Source organism: Triticum urartu, chromosome 2A, assembly GCF_056163025.1.
Source record: "Triticum urartu cultivar PI428250 chromosome 2A, HENAU_Tu73, whole genome shotgun sequence".
In the NCBI taxonomy this organism is placed as follows: Eukaryota; Viridiplantae; Streptophyta; class Magnoliopsida; order Poales; family Poaceae; genus Triticum; species Triticum urartu.
In genome coordinates, this window is record NC_141874.1 from 746,820,545 (window position 1) to 746,833,037 (window position 12,493).

The 12,493-nt window shown below is 45.9% G+C and overlaps 2 protein-coding genes and 1 pseudogene across 2 annotated transcripts; 2 read left to right on the plus strand and 1 right to left on the minus strand.

Moving 5' to 3' along the window:
- Positions 1 to 4,338: 4,338 nt before the first annotated feature.
- Positions 4,339 to 5,655, minus strand: LOC125538389 (uncharacterized). Its single transcript, XM_048701644.2, has 2 exons — positions 5,341 to 5,655; positions 4,339 to 4,678 (listed from the first exon to the last, which is right to left on the minus strand). Exons 1-2 carry the CDS (start codon positions 5,517 to 5,519, stop codon positions 4,339 to 4,341), a joined length of 519 nt encoding a protein of 172 aa, XP_048557601.2. The 5' UTR covers positions 5,520 to 5,655.
- Positions 5,656 to 8,113: 2,458 nt separating this feature from the next.
- LOC147987635 (uncharacterized) lies at positions 8,114 to 9,261 on the plus strand (annotated as a pseudogene).
- A 26-nt stretch (positions 9,262 to 9,287) lies between these two features.
- On the plus strand, positions 9,288 to 10,963 carry LOC147987636 (uncharacterized). The gene is made up of 3 exons (XM_087542461.1): positions 9,288 to 9,309; positions 9,342 to 10,740; positions 10,822 to 10,963. The coding sequence occupies exons 1-3, from the start codon at positions 9,288 to 9,290 to the stop codon at positions 10,961 to 10,963; spliced, it is 1,563 nt and encodes a 520-aa protein (XP_087398587.1).
- The last annotated feature ends 1,530 nt before the right edge of the window (positions 10,964 to 12,493 follow it).

The following is a 12,493-nucleotide window of genomic DNA, read 5'->3' on the forward strand; positions in this document are numbered from 1 at the left end:
ATGAGACACCAGAATTCAAGGGCAGATATGAGAAGATCAGAGATCACTGGCCCGCATTTGTGGCCCACAAGACATCAGAAAAGAGTAAGAAGATGTCGGCGACAAACAAGCAAAATGCTGCGAAGAAGAAGCTTCACCATCGCACGGGGTCAGGTGGCTACCTCGTAACCCGGCTTAAGTGGTCCAAGACTGAGAATGATCTGGTTCATAAAGGGATCGAACCAGAGACAATTAACTGGCCAGACCGTTGCCGGACTTGGTTCTTCGGGGCTGGCGGAACACTGGACCCTGTAACAGGGAAGTGCATTTGGACGAACGATAAAATGGACATACCAGTCAGTAAGCTTAAGCAGTATATCGAAGCAGCGCGGGAAGGGACGTTCTTTCCAGACAGAGAGAACGACGAGCTCACAATGGCCCTCGGGAATCCTGAGCACCCTGGACGGACACGAGGCACGCCAGGCTCCATTCCGTGGAAGGTTGGGTTTTCGGACGCAGGCGGTTACAAATCCCATGAGAGGAGGAAAAAAGTGCAGTAGACCCAAATACAGGCGCTGCAAGCAAGGGTAGACGCGATAGAGGAACGAGAAGCAAATCGCAGCAAACGTACTGCCGAAGCCTCCCCCGAAGCTACCCCGCCATCTCAGCGCAGAAGCAGCGTGGCTTCCACCGAGCTGCTTCAGCTGGAGCATGCCTTGACGGCTCCTGCCAGCTATCCCGTGGATGCTATAACGGAGTCTCAAAACTGCCACCTTATGACGCAATGGATGAATTTGAAGGTCAAGGCGGCTGTTGGCTCTGTTTATCCTACTGAACCCGGCGCAATTTTTCACTGCCGGCCGATTCCAGAAGGATATGCTAGGGTGATGGTGGATGAGATAACAGAGGGATTTGAGGACCTCCAGCTTGACCACCCTACTGGTGAAGGGGAGACTCGGCTGGGGTCTGCTCTGAAGACTCCATGCCTATGGCGAAAGGAGCTCATCAACCTTCCGAACTGGACGCCACCGCCTCCTCCTCCTCCTCCTCCTCCGGCGAGTCAGGGCACTCCGCCTCCACCGCCTCCTCCTCCGGCGAGTGACGATCAGGGCCCTCGGCCGGCTCCTTCTCCGGCGCATGGCGGCACTCCGCCTCCTTCTCTGCCTGCGCCGACGCGCCCGAGCAGCCAGCCTCCTCCTTCTCCGCCTCGTCAGCAAGGGCGGAAGAGACCTGCCGCCACTCCAGCTGCTCCGGCGCGTTGTAGTCCTTCTCCTCCGCCGCTTAAGCAAGTAAAGAAGACAACCGCTCCGTCTGCTCGGTCGGCGTCTAGCAGTACAATTAGAGGCGGGAGGACATACAGATTCGGTCCTTCTCTGAAGACTCCAGAGAAGTTACCATATGAGAGGACCCTGGAGGAGAACGCCGAGATCGCGCGAGAAGAAGTGAGGAACTTCTTTGAAGGGGTGAAAGCAAAGAAACATCCACCTCCGGAGGAGAAGGTAGATCGGGTGAAAGTGAAGCGCACTCTGGCTGCCCTGACAAAACCACCGAAGTCTGATCCGCCGAAAGGAAACTATGACCGCATTATTGGAAAGGAATTTGCCGAAGCGGAGCGGTCGGGAAGTACTGTCAGTGATCAAAGGCTGAAAGAACGACGAGCTGGGAAACAAATTGCCCAGCTCGGCGAACAAGCGAAGCAATCGTGCCCCCCGCTCAAGGTGCCTAGCCACAACGTCGATAATGATCCGAGGATGGTGCCCGGTTATAGCAATCTTGCAGATTACCTGCCCGACGAAGTACATTATGAACCCATGGAGGTGCAGATACAAAGATACGAGTACGGGAAGCCTCTCGTCAAAGATGAAAGATCTCTATCAACGATGATGCGAAGATTGCATGATTGGTACTTGAAAATCTACAGAGACTCTGGGGGAGGAGTACTTTGTATGCGAGAGTTAAACCGGAGCATGACCTCGTTGGAATTGATTTGTTGCCTGTTCCATTTGAGGAGTTCTATCAGTTTTTCAATCAATTGGCCCTCGATAAAACAACGGTCGCCTGCTACTGTCTGTAAATAGTACTACTTCTGTCATTAAGTTTCTCTATATAGCTTAGCTCTTTCATTGCATGTATTTATAATCATCCTCACTATATTATGCAGATTGAAGATCGCCGAATTGAAGAAAAGACAAGTCGGTGATATTGGGTTCATTAACACATATCTCATAGATGCAACTCAGGTTAAACTTCATGCTGCAGCTACCGAGGCCAGCTTGCTACGATCGTTCGTAATAAATCAAAACAAAGATATAATACTCTTTCCTTACAACTTCAGGTGAGTGTTACTGTCTTGTGCGTATTCGGTTTCCCTTATATATTAGTCAAGGTTATAGTAATGTAATTGATGAGTTATGCATGTGTGTGCAGTTACCACTATATTCTCCTAGAGATTAAGCTTAAGCAGGGAGTAGTAACCGTCTTGGACTCTAAACGAAAAGATCCCAAGGAGTATGCGGACATGACTGAAATCCTTAAGAAGTAAGTTAAATCGATCATTATCCACCATATCAGCAACTTTGTTCATTTCCTGATATCAAGTAATTTTTTTCTTTGTCCGGCAGGGTTTGGAGAAAATTCACCAAAACAGTTCCGGGACTGCCGAAGGAGCTGGAATTTAGACACCCGAAAGTAAGTACTATAGTAGCATGTTCCGCGCATCTCCTAGTGATTCAAGCGCTAGTTTCATCAATACCATTTAGTATTCTTGCTTATCAGTTTGATTGACCTCTATTTCTTGTAAAGTGGTTGTGGCAGGAACAAGGGAATGATTTATGTGGATATTACATCTGCGAGTCCATCCGCCACACGACCTGTGAGCGGGGCAGGTACTGTAACGAACAATATGAAGTACGTAAATAACAACATTCACAATTTTATTTTATTACCATCATTTGTGTTGAGTTTCATTCATTTATATATATATATATATGTATGTATTAACCCCCTTCTTCAAATTAGATGTTTCGGAAGCGGGATGAACTCCTAGCACCAGCTCGCATGCGAGCAATTCAAGAGGAATTGGCGGCATTCTTTCTTGACCACGTGATCCCTGAAGACGGAGAATTCTATGTAGACCCTAAGTCCGTATGATTATATTTGTAAGAGATAATTATTGTATATATGTAGCCGGTAGTGTCAGATAGATATACGAGAACTTGTTGTTCGACCAATCTCTCGGAGAAGGAGAGGTGGTCGATATCACTTCTCTCTGTATATATGCATATATGTTCATGACGATCTTCTGTTTCCTTCGTTTGCTTACTAGCTAGCTAGCGTGTCTAGTCCTCTCTATATACGTATGTATAGTACGTAGCGTCGACCAAGCACGGACATAACAGAGGACACTTCTCTCTATTAATTATAACTAGCTAACACAATATATGAAACACCTAAATTAACCCCCCAAAACCCCCAACCCCCCCCCCCCTTCAAAAAAAAAAACAAAAACCCCAACCACAGAAGTGCTGACGCGTGGATGCCTATTGGTCCCGGTTGGTGGGGACCAAAGGGTCTCCACGTGCACCAACCGGGACCAAAGGGTCTCCTGATTGGGCTCTGCGCACTGCCCACGTGGAGGGCCTTTAGTCCCGGTTCTGGATTGAACCGGGACTAAAGGGGGGAGGTATTAGTACCGACACTTTAGTCCCGGTTCCGGAACCGGGACTAAAGGCCCTTACGAACCGGGATTATAGGCCCTTTTTCTACCAGTGAGCTTGCTCGCAATCAGAACTCTAGGGTCAAGTGGATCTAGTGGTCTCCCAGTCCTCTGTTGCTCGATCAAGCCCCATCTTGCCTCTTCCTGATCAATGCTCAGTGCCATATTCTCTGGCTCCATAAAGCTCCATCCGGCCTTTTCTTCATCAAAGCCCAGTGCTCTCTTGGTCTTCTCTGGCTCCTCCAGGCTCCATCTGGCCTTGTCTTCATCCAAACGTTTCTGCCAGGAACGGAGGAAGACGTTCTTCTCCACAATCTCCCGGAGCACATTGCCTTCCACATCGACATAGGGCATCTCGACAAACATCTTCTTGATGTCGTGGCGCTTCGGGCAGTCAGCAGTTAGCAGTGGCCGCTTCAGTTTCACGTCAAGAAGTATCCTTAGAAGGAACTTGGAGAGGCACGGTAAGAAGAAGGAATGGCAAATAATGTGCTGGACCTTGAGGTCATCAGCGATCAGCTTCCCAAGAAAGTCCTTGAAGTCGGGCGGCAACATGTCCTCATAATCCCTGCCATTTGTCTGATGCAGGATCTTCACAAACCTTGAGTGCAATGCTCTGAAGTCGCCTAGCTCTCGTTCTGGGGTCAGATATCAGCCAGTTCAGTCGTCTCGCTCTTGAGTGCAATGTTCCAGTCGTCCAGCTTTGCAAACGCATACTCGCCAGTCTTCTTAGATATCAGCCAGTTGTTTTCATCAAGCAACGCCTTGGAGACAGATACATGGTTGAGGTGGTTCTGAACCACAAGCCCAGTGGCCGAGTGGAAGGTGAAGGCAGTATCATCATGCACTGTAGGGAACAAAGCACCCTTCTGTCCTGTGACAAGCTTGTTGGGGGTGTGGTAGATCACCTTCTTCTTGTTCAGTTTGTAGTAGTCTTCGGCAATCATCATCCCCTTGTCGCGGAGGTCGACATCTCCGTATGCTCTGTCACAGAGATAGAATTTTTAAACAATCATGCAGAAGGTACTTGCCTAGTAAATGCGTGTGCAGCGAACAATATTTGTAATCACCCAAAACATGCTAAAAAGAGCAAATGAATCAATAGATGCTCGTACGAAATAAAATTGACTTTCTCTTGATTGAAAACTAATCATGAGACAGCGTTTTGAATCAATTACCCATGGATTCAGCCAAAAATGCAAGTGTTCGATAGATTTAGTGCTTCCTACAAACAGTTGATTACGTCGCTCATGCAGATCATAGCCCAAATAATACAATCTATGTCCAAGCTTTAGTGGGTTTTATCAGGACAACATACGCCCAGAGAACTAGGCTGGATACTTGAAAAATACTCTGGGTTTATCAAGGAGATGGCAACAGTCTTGCATCTATATAGACGCTTAGGAAAAGAGAATATCTACTCCAACGGTAGACACTATTCACAGGCGCCAGCAAAATCGGCCGCTGCACAGCGTTTTTTTAATCTCGTGCGAACAAAAAAATACCCCAAGCGCCAGCACCTATTTTTGCGCCCCGATGCCATCCCAAGCGTCAGGATTTGACGCTCTAAGCGCTAATCGACTCGCGTTGTAGATGCCCTAACCAGATCCGAAACTCGAGTGCCAGGGTTAAGGAGTTTGGCTTACATCATTTGTTCGATCCGCCCCGTGGCCATCCCGCGGCGAGGAGTGAGCAGGCCGTGGGTGGGAACCGGCCCCGGGAGAATCTCGCCGGCAGTAGCACGATGGCCGCTGAGGAGGGAGTCAGAGGTCGCCGGCCCAGCGCGGGCGACCGTGGAGAGGGACTTCGAGAGGACACGCAGCATATCCGGGTGTGGGGATGGGGACGGGGACGGGGACGGCGGCGGCGGTGGCGGTGGCGGAGCTCTCAGATCTCGGAGTCGGAAGCGCTCGGGATTTTGGGAGGTGGCGGTGGCGGAGCTCTCAGATCTCGGAGTCGGAAGCGCTCGGGATTTTGGGAGGTGGCGGTGGCGGAGCTCTCAGATCTCGGAGTCGGAAGCGCTCGGGATTTTGGGAGGTGGCGGCGGGGCTCGGAATGGAGGTGAGGAGTATTTTCTTCTTCTTTGATTCGAGGGGAGGGAGGCGAGGAAATGGGAACCCCACCCTACTCTAGGTTTTCTTCCGGGCAGCCAATCGCGAACATACCTGGCCAGACGGGCCGGCCCGGCACGGCACGGCACGGCCTGTGCTAATCGTGCCTGGCCCGGCACGGCCCGCCGTGGCACGTTTAATAGCCGGGCCGTACCGTGCCGGCCCACGGGCGCAGCTCCTTGGCCCAGGCACGGCCTGATTAGTAAACGGGCCGGCCCGATGGCCCGTTTAGCACGCTGGGCTGCATATTTTCACCCTGTTGGGCTGGTTTTTAGACCTATTGGACTATATTTTACGTATACATCTATAAAAAAATCTGAAATGTATATAAAGAAATTAAACGGGCCGTGCCGTGCCAGCCCACGTGCCCAGGCTCCAGGCCCAGGCACGGCTCAAGGCGTGCCGCGTGCCAGGCACGGCCCGTTTAGCCCGTGCCGTGCCTGGCCCATGGCGGGCCGTGCCGGCGTGCTTGCGGGCTGGCCTGTTTGGCCCGGCCCATTTGGCCAGCTATAATCGCGAACGGGCGTTGCTCCACTGGGCCGGCCGTAACAATCTACTGTATGTATCTAGGCTAGTGTTTTTTTTCTCCTTCTCTTTTGTTTTTTCGGTTTTCTTATTTTGATTTCCTAGAAAACAAAAAAAAGATGTTTATTTGTTTATAAAAAATTGAACGTTTCTGAAAATCTAAGAATTTTTTCCTCAATTTGGGAACAGTGTTTCAAAAACACGTGAGCATTTTTTTTAAAGTATTCAAAGCATTTTCTAGAAATTCCAAACATTTCTTAAAAGAAAAACACAACCATTTTTTTAAACAATATTTGTGCAAGTCTGAAAGTTTGAGAATTTTTAAAAAAATTGTAAACAAATTTTCCTAAATTGTGAGCATCTTTTAGAAAGTATTCGAAGCATTTTCTAAAATTTTCAAAAAAGAAAAACACAACCATTCTTAGAAAATTTACCTTCTAACTTTTTTGTATAAGTCAATAAAAGTCCCCGTTTTCAATTTCTATTTGTACAAGTCTGAATGTTGTGACCTTTGACATGACACCCAGAGCAAGTTACTGTAGATGTTGCTATTACTTCTTCTACCAATCCCTTTTGTCTTCATGTCTTTTTTGATCTACCTTTAGATTTTATGTAATCTGGATCAAGGATAATTGTTCTTTCAGGTTAACCCTCAGATTGCCTTGAAATTGTGCTCTTTGATTTTTCAGGGAGGTTCATCATAAGGTATGGCCAGCACTAGTAAATCTACCCTCTCAATCTCAACATCAAGAACGTCATATCATTGTGCGTTCTTCGGAGCTTCTAATGCCAATTCTATCGACCTTCTTGACATTGATAAGAACCTTGCTTGTGTATTCATTGTCCCTCTTTTGTTGTTTCAAATCTGCTTTGGCTTACTCTTTTTTCTTTAGGTCTCCATCTGTCAATGAAATACTTGTCTGGTAATTCGTCGATGTTTAATCCTTGTAGTACCTTGAGTAAATGGCAGCATAGCATGCCATCTTTCTGAAATTTGCAACAAATGCATCCTATGTTTTGTTCTTCAGGTTCAATCGACACTAGGAAGCTTCTAGGGTTAAAATCGTATTGTGCATGAAGCGGTGCCTTGTATACATTGTATGCCTTCATCCTTTCTATTTCAACCATGTGGAATTTGCTTGATTTCGTCAGTTCATCTTGAAATCTGTAAAAAAAATTGCTTCTACTATAGGGTTTGCCAGCTTGCCGTTCTAATGCCCAGTCACACCACCATTTGGGATCCGTGTTCCTTGTAATAGAATCATTTTGCCTTTTCTTTTCTTCTATAGTCTCTAAAACTTTGTTGAATTCTGTCATGAAGCTTATGACTTTGAATGTTGATACTACATTTGCCTTGAATACCGATTTTGTTCCTCCACTTCTTACAACCGTCTGAATAAATGGATAAATTTGCATGTCGTAGTACACAGGAACAAATATTTTTCTACTCTTCTACATTGTTTTGAAATACTTGACACCTTGTACTTCAAAATCTTTGCATAAGTTGTGGCTATTTAGTTTCAAATCCAGCAGTTATTTGAGAATTAACTATGATGTCATGAAACTCAACATGTCGGCCTGGTCTTCTTGCAAATATTCGTCAGTCTTTGCCTTGAGCTTTTCCGAGTATGTGGACTAGGCAATTTCTATGATTTGCTTGTGGGAAAAGCTGTTTGACAGCTTCTTTCATAGATTTTGTCCTGGTTTATGTTGATTCAGTTTGGTGGTTTCCAAGAAGATCATCATCATTTGGCCCCAAGGAGGTTTTGATTATCGGTTGCCAATGGCTAGTAATTGGAGTTTCAGACAATTTGGGGAGGTAATTTGTAGCCAATATCCTTGGGGTTTGCTTGATGAAGTGGTATACAAATACTATGATGGGGAAAAGAATTGGGTGACAGTTAGTAATGATCAAGAGCTAGCTACCATGTTTGTTAGGCATAAAGAGAAAGATAATTTTCATGTGAGGCTGCAAGTTGATGTGCTTGAGCAGGCATTTGGACCTAGGATGGCGGGTGCAACATCTCGGGGAGAACCAAGTCGTCGTAATGGCATCTCTAGCCAGAACAGTTCAGTTGGTGCACGGCGACGTGGTGGCTCGACAAGTGTGGGCAACAGCAGTAGGGCCCCCCTTGAAGTGGAGCCTGATGGCTACAATTCTGGGGTTGATGAAGAGAAGCTATATTCTGATGTTATTCAGAATTTATGACGGGCACCTCGGACTGAAAATCAAGATGAGGCTCACAATGCAGTCTGTGTGGATGATGACGCGATGGGTGAGGACGAAGACCTTGCAGCTGTTGAATGGGACCCTTTGAACCCTCATATGGAAGAAGGTACAGTTTTTGTATCCATGAATGAGTGTAGAAATGCACTTGTGACATACTGCATCAAGGTAGAATGTACTTTCAAAGTTGACAAGAGTGATCAAGTACGTTACAGAGTGCACTGTCCGACTGAAGGTTGTCCATGGAGGCTACTTGCATCTAAAATGCGGAATAGCACTAATGTTCAGGTCAAAGTGAACCCTTTTAAGCACACATGCCAGGAATCAACCCTTAGGAAGGATACAATCAGTAGAGCCAAGTCAAGATGGATGGCAGAAGAAGTAAAGAAGTGGGTGAAAGAAAACCAGCAAGTGGGTCCAAAGGAATTGCAGAAGAACATCAAAGATAAGTTCAAGATAGATTTACCATACATGAGGTTGTTCAATGGTAAACAACATGCTATGGATTCTATTTATGGTAACTGGCAGGAAAGTTTTCAATTGTTGTATTCATTCAAAGGTGAAGTGGAGAGGACAAGCCCAGGTAGTATTGTAGATATTGATCACCACACCGTGGAGTACACATTCAGGGGAGTGACAAAGACCAAGGAATGCTTTAGGAGGGTTTTTGTCTGCTTTGAGGCTTGTCGCCGGGGTTTTTTGGCAGGCTGCAGGCCTTATTTGGCTATTGATGCCACTTTTCTCACAGGGAGGTTTAAAGGACAGTTAGTAGCAGCTTGTTCAGTTGATGCACATAGTTTTGTATTTCCAGTTGCCTATGGTGTGCTGGAGACAGAGTCTGACGAGAGTTGGACTTGGTTTTTGCATAATCTCCGCCGGGCTATTGCACATCCCAATGGGTTGGTCATTCATACAGATGCCTGGAAAGGTTTAGAAGTGGCCGTGGATAATGTGTTCCCTGGAGTAGAGCATAGGGAATGCATGCGTCACCTTGCTGCAAATTTCATGAAGAAATTCAAAGGAAAGGTGTATACCGACAATTTATGGCCAGCATCTTTGACATGTAGTGTGAAGAAGCACAACTACCACTTGAGGCAGTTATACATGAATCCCAAAGTGAAAGAATACTTGGAAACACACCACTCCAAGTTATGGGCCAGAAGCCAATTCAGTGAAGTGAGCAAAGTTGACTATGTGCATAATAATCTAGCAGAGTCTTTCAACTCAATGATCCAGAAACTAAAGGGTCATTATGTGGTGGATTTGCTTGACAGGATAAGGATAGAATACATGCAGAAATTTCATTATCGTGCAGGAATAGCCGAGGCAAAATTCATGGGCCACATTATCATCCCTGCCGTGATAAATGAACTGAAGCAGAAGACAACAGGCTTGGAAATGAACATGACTCTTTGCTCGGGTACCATAGCAGAGATATCATATTTGGATAAAGAGAAGAGGGAATGGAGATATCCACTGGATTTAGAAGCTAGAACTTGCAGTTGTAGGCAATGGCAGATAACTGGGTTGCCATGCATTCATGCCTTGTTTTTCATCACTTCTCTCCCAGGTCCAGCAGGGAACATACAGCAGTATGTGCATGATTACTACTCTGTTGCAAGGTTCAAAGCCACATATGCTTATTCCTTGCCTGCTATGGAGGGAAAACAACAATGGGACATGGTGGACCCTGGATTCAAGCTTTGCGCTCCAATTCTGAAGAGAGCAGCAGGTAGACCAAGGAAGAGTCGAATCAGACCTCGCAGCGAAGGAGCTGGACTTGGAGCGAGGAAGCGTAAGTGCACAAGGTGTGGTGGGTCTGGTCATTTTGGTAAGTATTGTGATAACACAGTAGATCCAGCGTTCGGAGAGAGTTTCGATGAAGGCTTCGATGAAAATGTTGGTCAGCAGCCGGTTGCCTCAACAGATGATGAAAATGATGGTCAACAGCCGGTTGCATCAGATAAGGATTTTGACGAGGTTCCAAATGATGATGATCAACAACCGCATGATTTTGACGATGATCCAAAATATCCTCCAAATAATGATTCAAGTGAGGCTCCAAATGGTGATCCAAGTGAGGCTCTAAATGGTGATCATGGTGATCCAAGTGAGGCTCCAAATGATGATCCAAGTGAGGCTCCAAATGGTGACCAACCTTCTGTTGTTGTGAGTTCTGCTAGGTATGTAAATCTTGCAAGGGTCAAATACTACTGTACATCTATCACTTGACATGATCTCATTACCGTTTATGTTTTGCACAGCTCTATGGTAGGTTTGAAGAAGACGCGCAAGGTATCGACAACCAAGAGAAGAAGAGAAGAAACAATGAGCACAAGGTGCACGAGTAGCAAAGTGATGGCAAGAAGCTCAAGGAACAGACAGAAGCCCCAACGCTATCTATGAATAATTATGAAACATTATGAATAAGGGATGATGTTGTATTATGAAACATTTATCACTTGACATGTTGTATTTCTGTTGGATGATGTTGGACCTATGTTAGAAGTATGTTTGACATGATGTTTAAATATCTGTTGGATGATGTTTGAATGAGCACATGAATAATTATGAAACATTTTTTTGAATTTTGTTTTGCTCATTTAAATTCTGGTCAAACCTAACTTTGACTAAGATTTAAACAAGTCTAAAACATCAAAATGAAAAACTAAGCCTGGATACTTCTTAGTCAATCCAAAATGAAGTTGTGATGAGCTTTTTGAAATTTTCATGAAAACTGTGCTAAAAAGAGGGGTCCAAAGGTAGGGTAAACGGCCTCATTTCTAAGCAAAAAAATTTCGACCTTGTCTAAATCAGCCAAATAACTTTCCTACACATATATTCTATATGTACAGACTATGTGCGCTGGTTTTCCATTTTTTGATTTTTTTTAATTTGTTTTGCTCATTTGAATTCTGGTCAAACTTAACTTTGACCAAGATTTAAACAAGTGTAAAACATCAAAATGAAAAACTAAGCCTGGATCCTTCTTAGTCACTCCAAAATGAAGCTGTGGTTAGTTTTTTGAAATTTTCATGTTCATTTCCCCAAAACACTTCTCTTCACTTCATACAAGAGAGTTTGAGATACTCGAGATATCATACAATACACATGAACTTATCATTTAAATGTACGTAAAGCTTGTTTATCAACTTAAATCATTAGTATATGACATAAGAAGACTATGTGCGCAGGCTTTTTATTTTTCTGATTTTTATTTAATTTATTATGCTCATTTGAAATCTGGTCAAACATAGCTTTGACTGCTTCAAACCCCTCCCAAACCCGGCTAACCCTAGCGCTGAACAAGGACCGTTCATCTAACCCTAGCGGCGATCAAGGGCCGTCGATCTAACCCTTCTAGAAGGAATCTGCGGGGAGGAGGGGGGCGATCCGCGAGATGCAATCTGATTGGCTGGGAGATTGTTTTTTTAACAAATACCGGGCGCGCTGGATGGACCGTTGGGCCGTCTCGTGCTCTGGGTCTGAGACCGCAGTAAATAGCCCGTCTCAGCCTTTCCAGGCCTTGCATGCATGGAGGCAGCGACGTGGGTTTGCATGCGCGGGAGGCGGCGACGTGCATGCATGTGAGCGAGGCGAGCGAGGCGCGCTAGGTGAGCTAGGCTAGCGAGGCGAGCTAGGTGGTTCAGTGCAGTGGTTCAGGGCAGCGATTCACATGCACCGCCGGGTCAAAGAGCTCTGCAGTGATTCAGATGCATGCACGCGCCCCATGCATCGTTTTCGTGCAAAAATTTAAGTGTGCAAAATGTAACGGATACACACACGCGTCCGGATTCACACACGCACCGTTCTCATCCTTTCTCTCTTCCTCTCCCATGCACAGGCCTATAAATGGGGTGCCTCTCTTCCTCTCCCACCCACAAGCCAGATCCGATCCTCTCCAACTTCAAACACCCAAAGCGACCGAGCCCTCCG

Coding starts and splice junctions, on each gene's coding strand:
- LOC147987636 (XM_087542461.1), top strand. CDS start 9,288: ATGCCACTTTTCTCACAGGGAG. Junction 9,310..9,341: donor GCCACTTTTCTCACAGGGAG/GTTTAAAGGACA, acceptor CAGCTTGTTCAG/TTGATGCACATAGTTTTGTA. Junction 10,741..10,821: donor GTTGTTGTGAGTTCTGCTAG/GTATGTAAATCT, acceptor TGTTTTGCACAG/CTCTATGGTAGGTTTGAAGA.
- LOC125538389 (XM_048701644.2), bottom strand. CDS start 5,519: ATGCTGCGTGTCCTCTCGAAGTCCCTCTCCACGGTCGCCCGCGCTGGG. Junction 4,679..5,340: donor GGGCGGATCGAACAAATGAT/GTAAGCCAAACT, acceptor TCTCTGTGACAG/AGCATACGGAGATGTCGACC.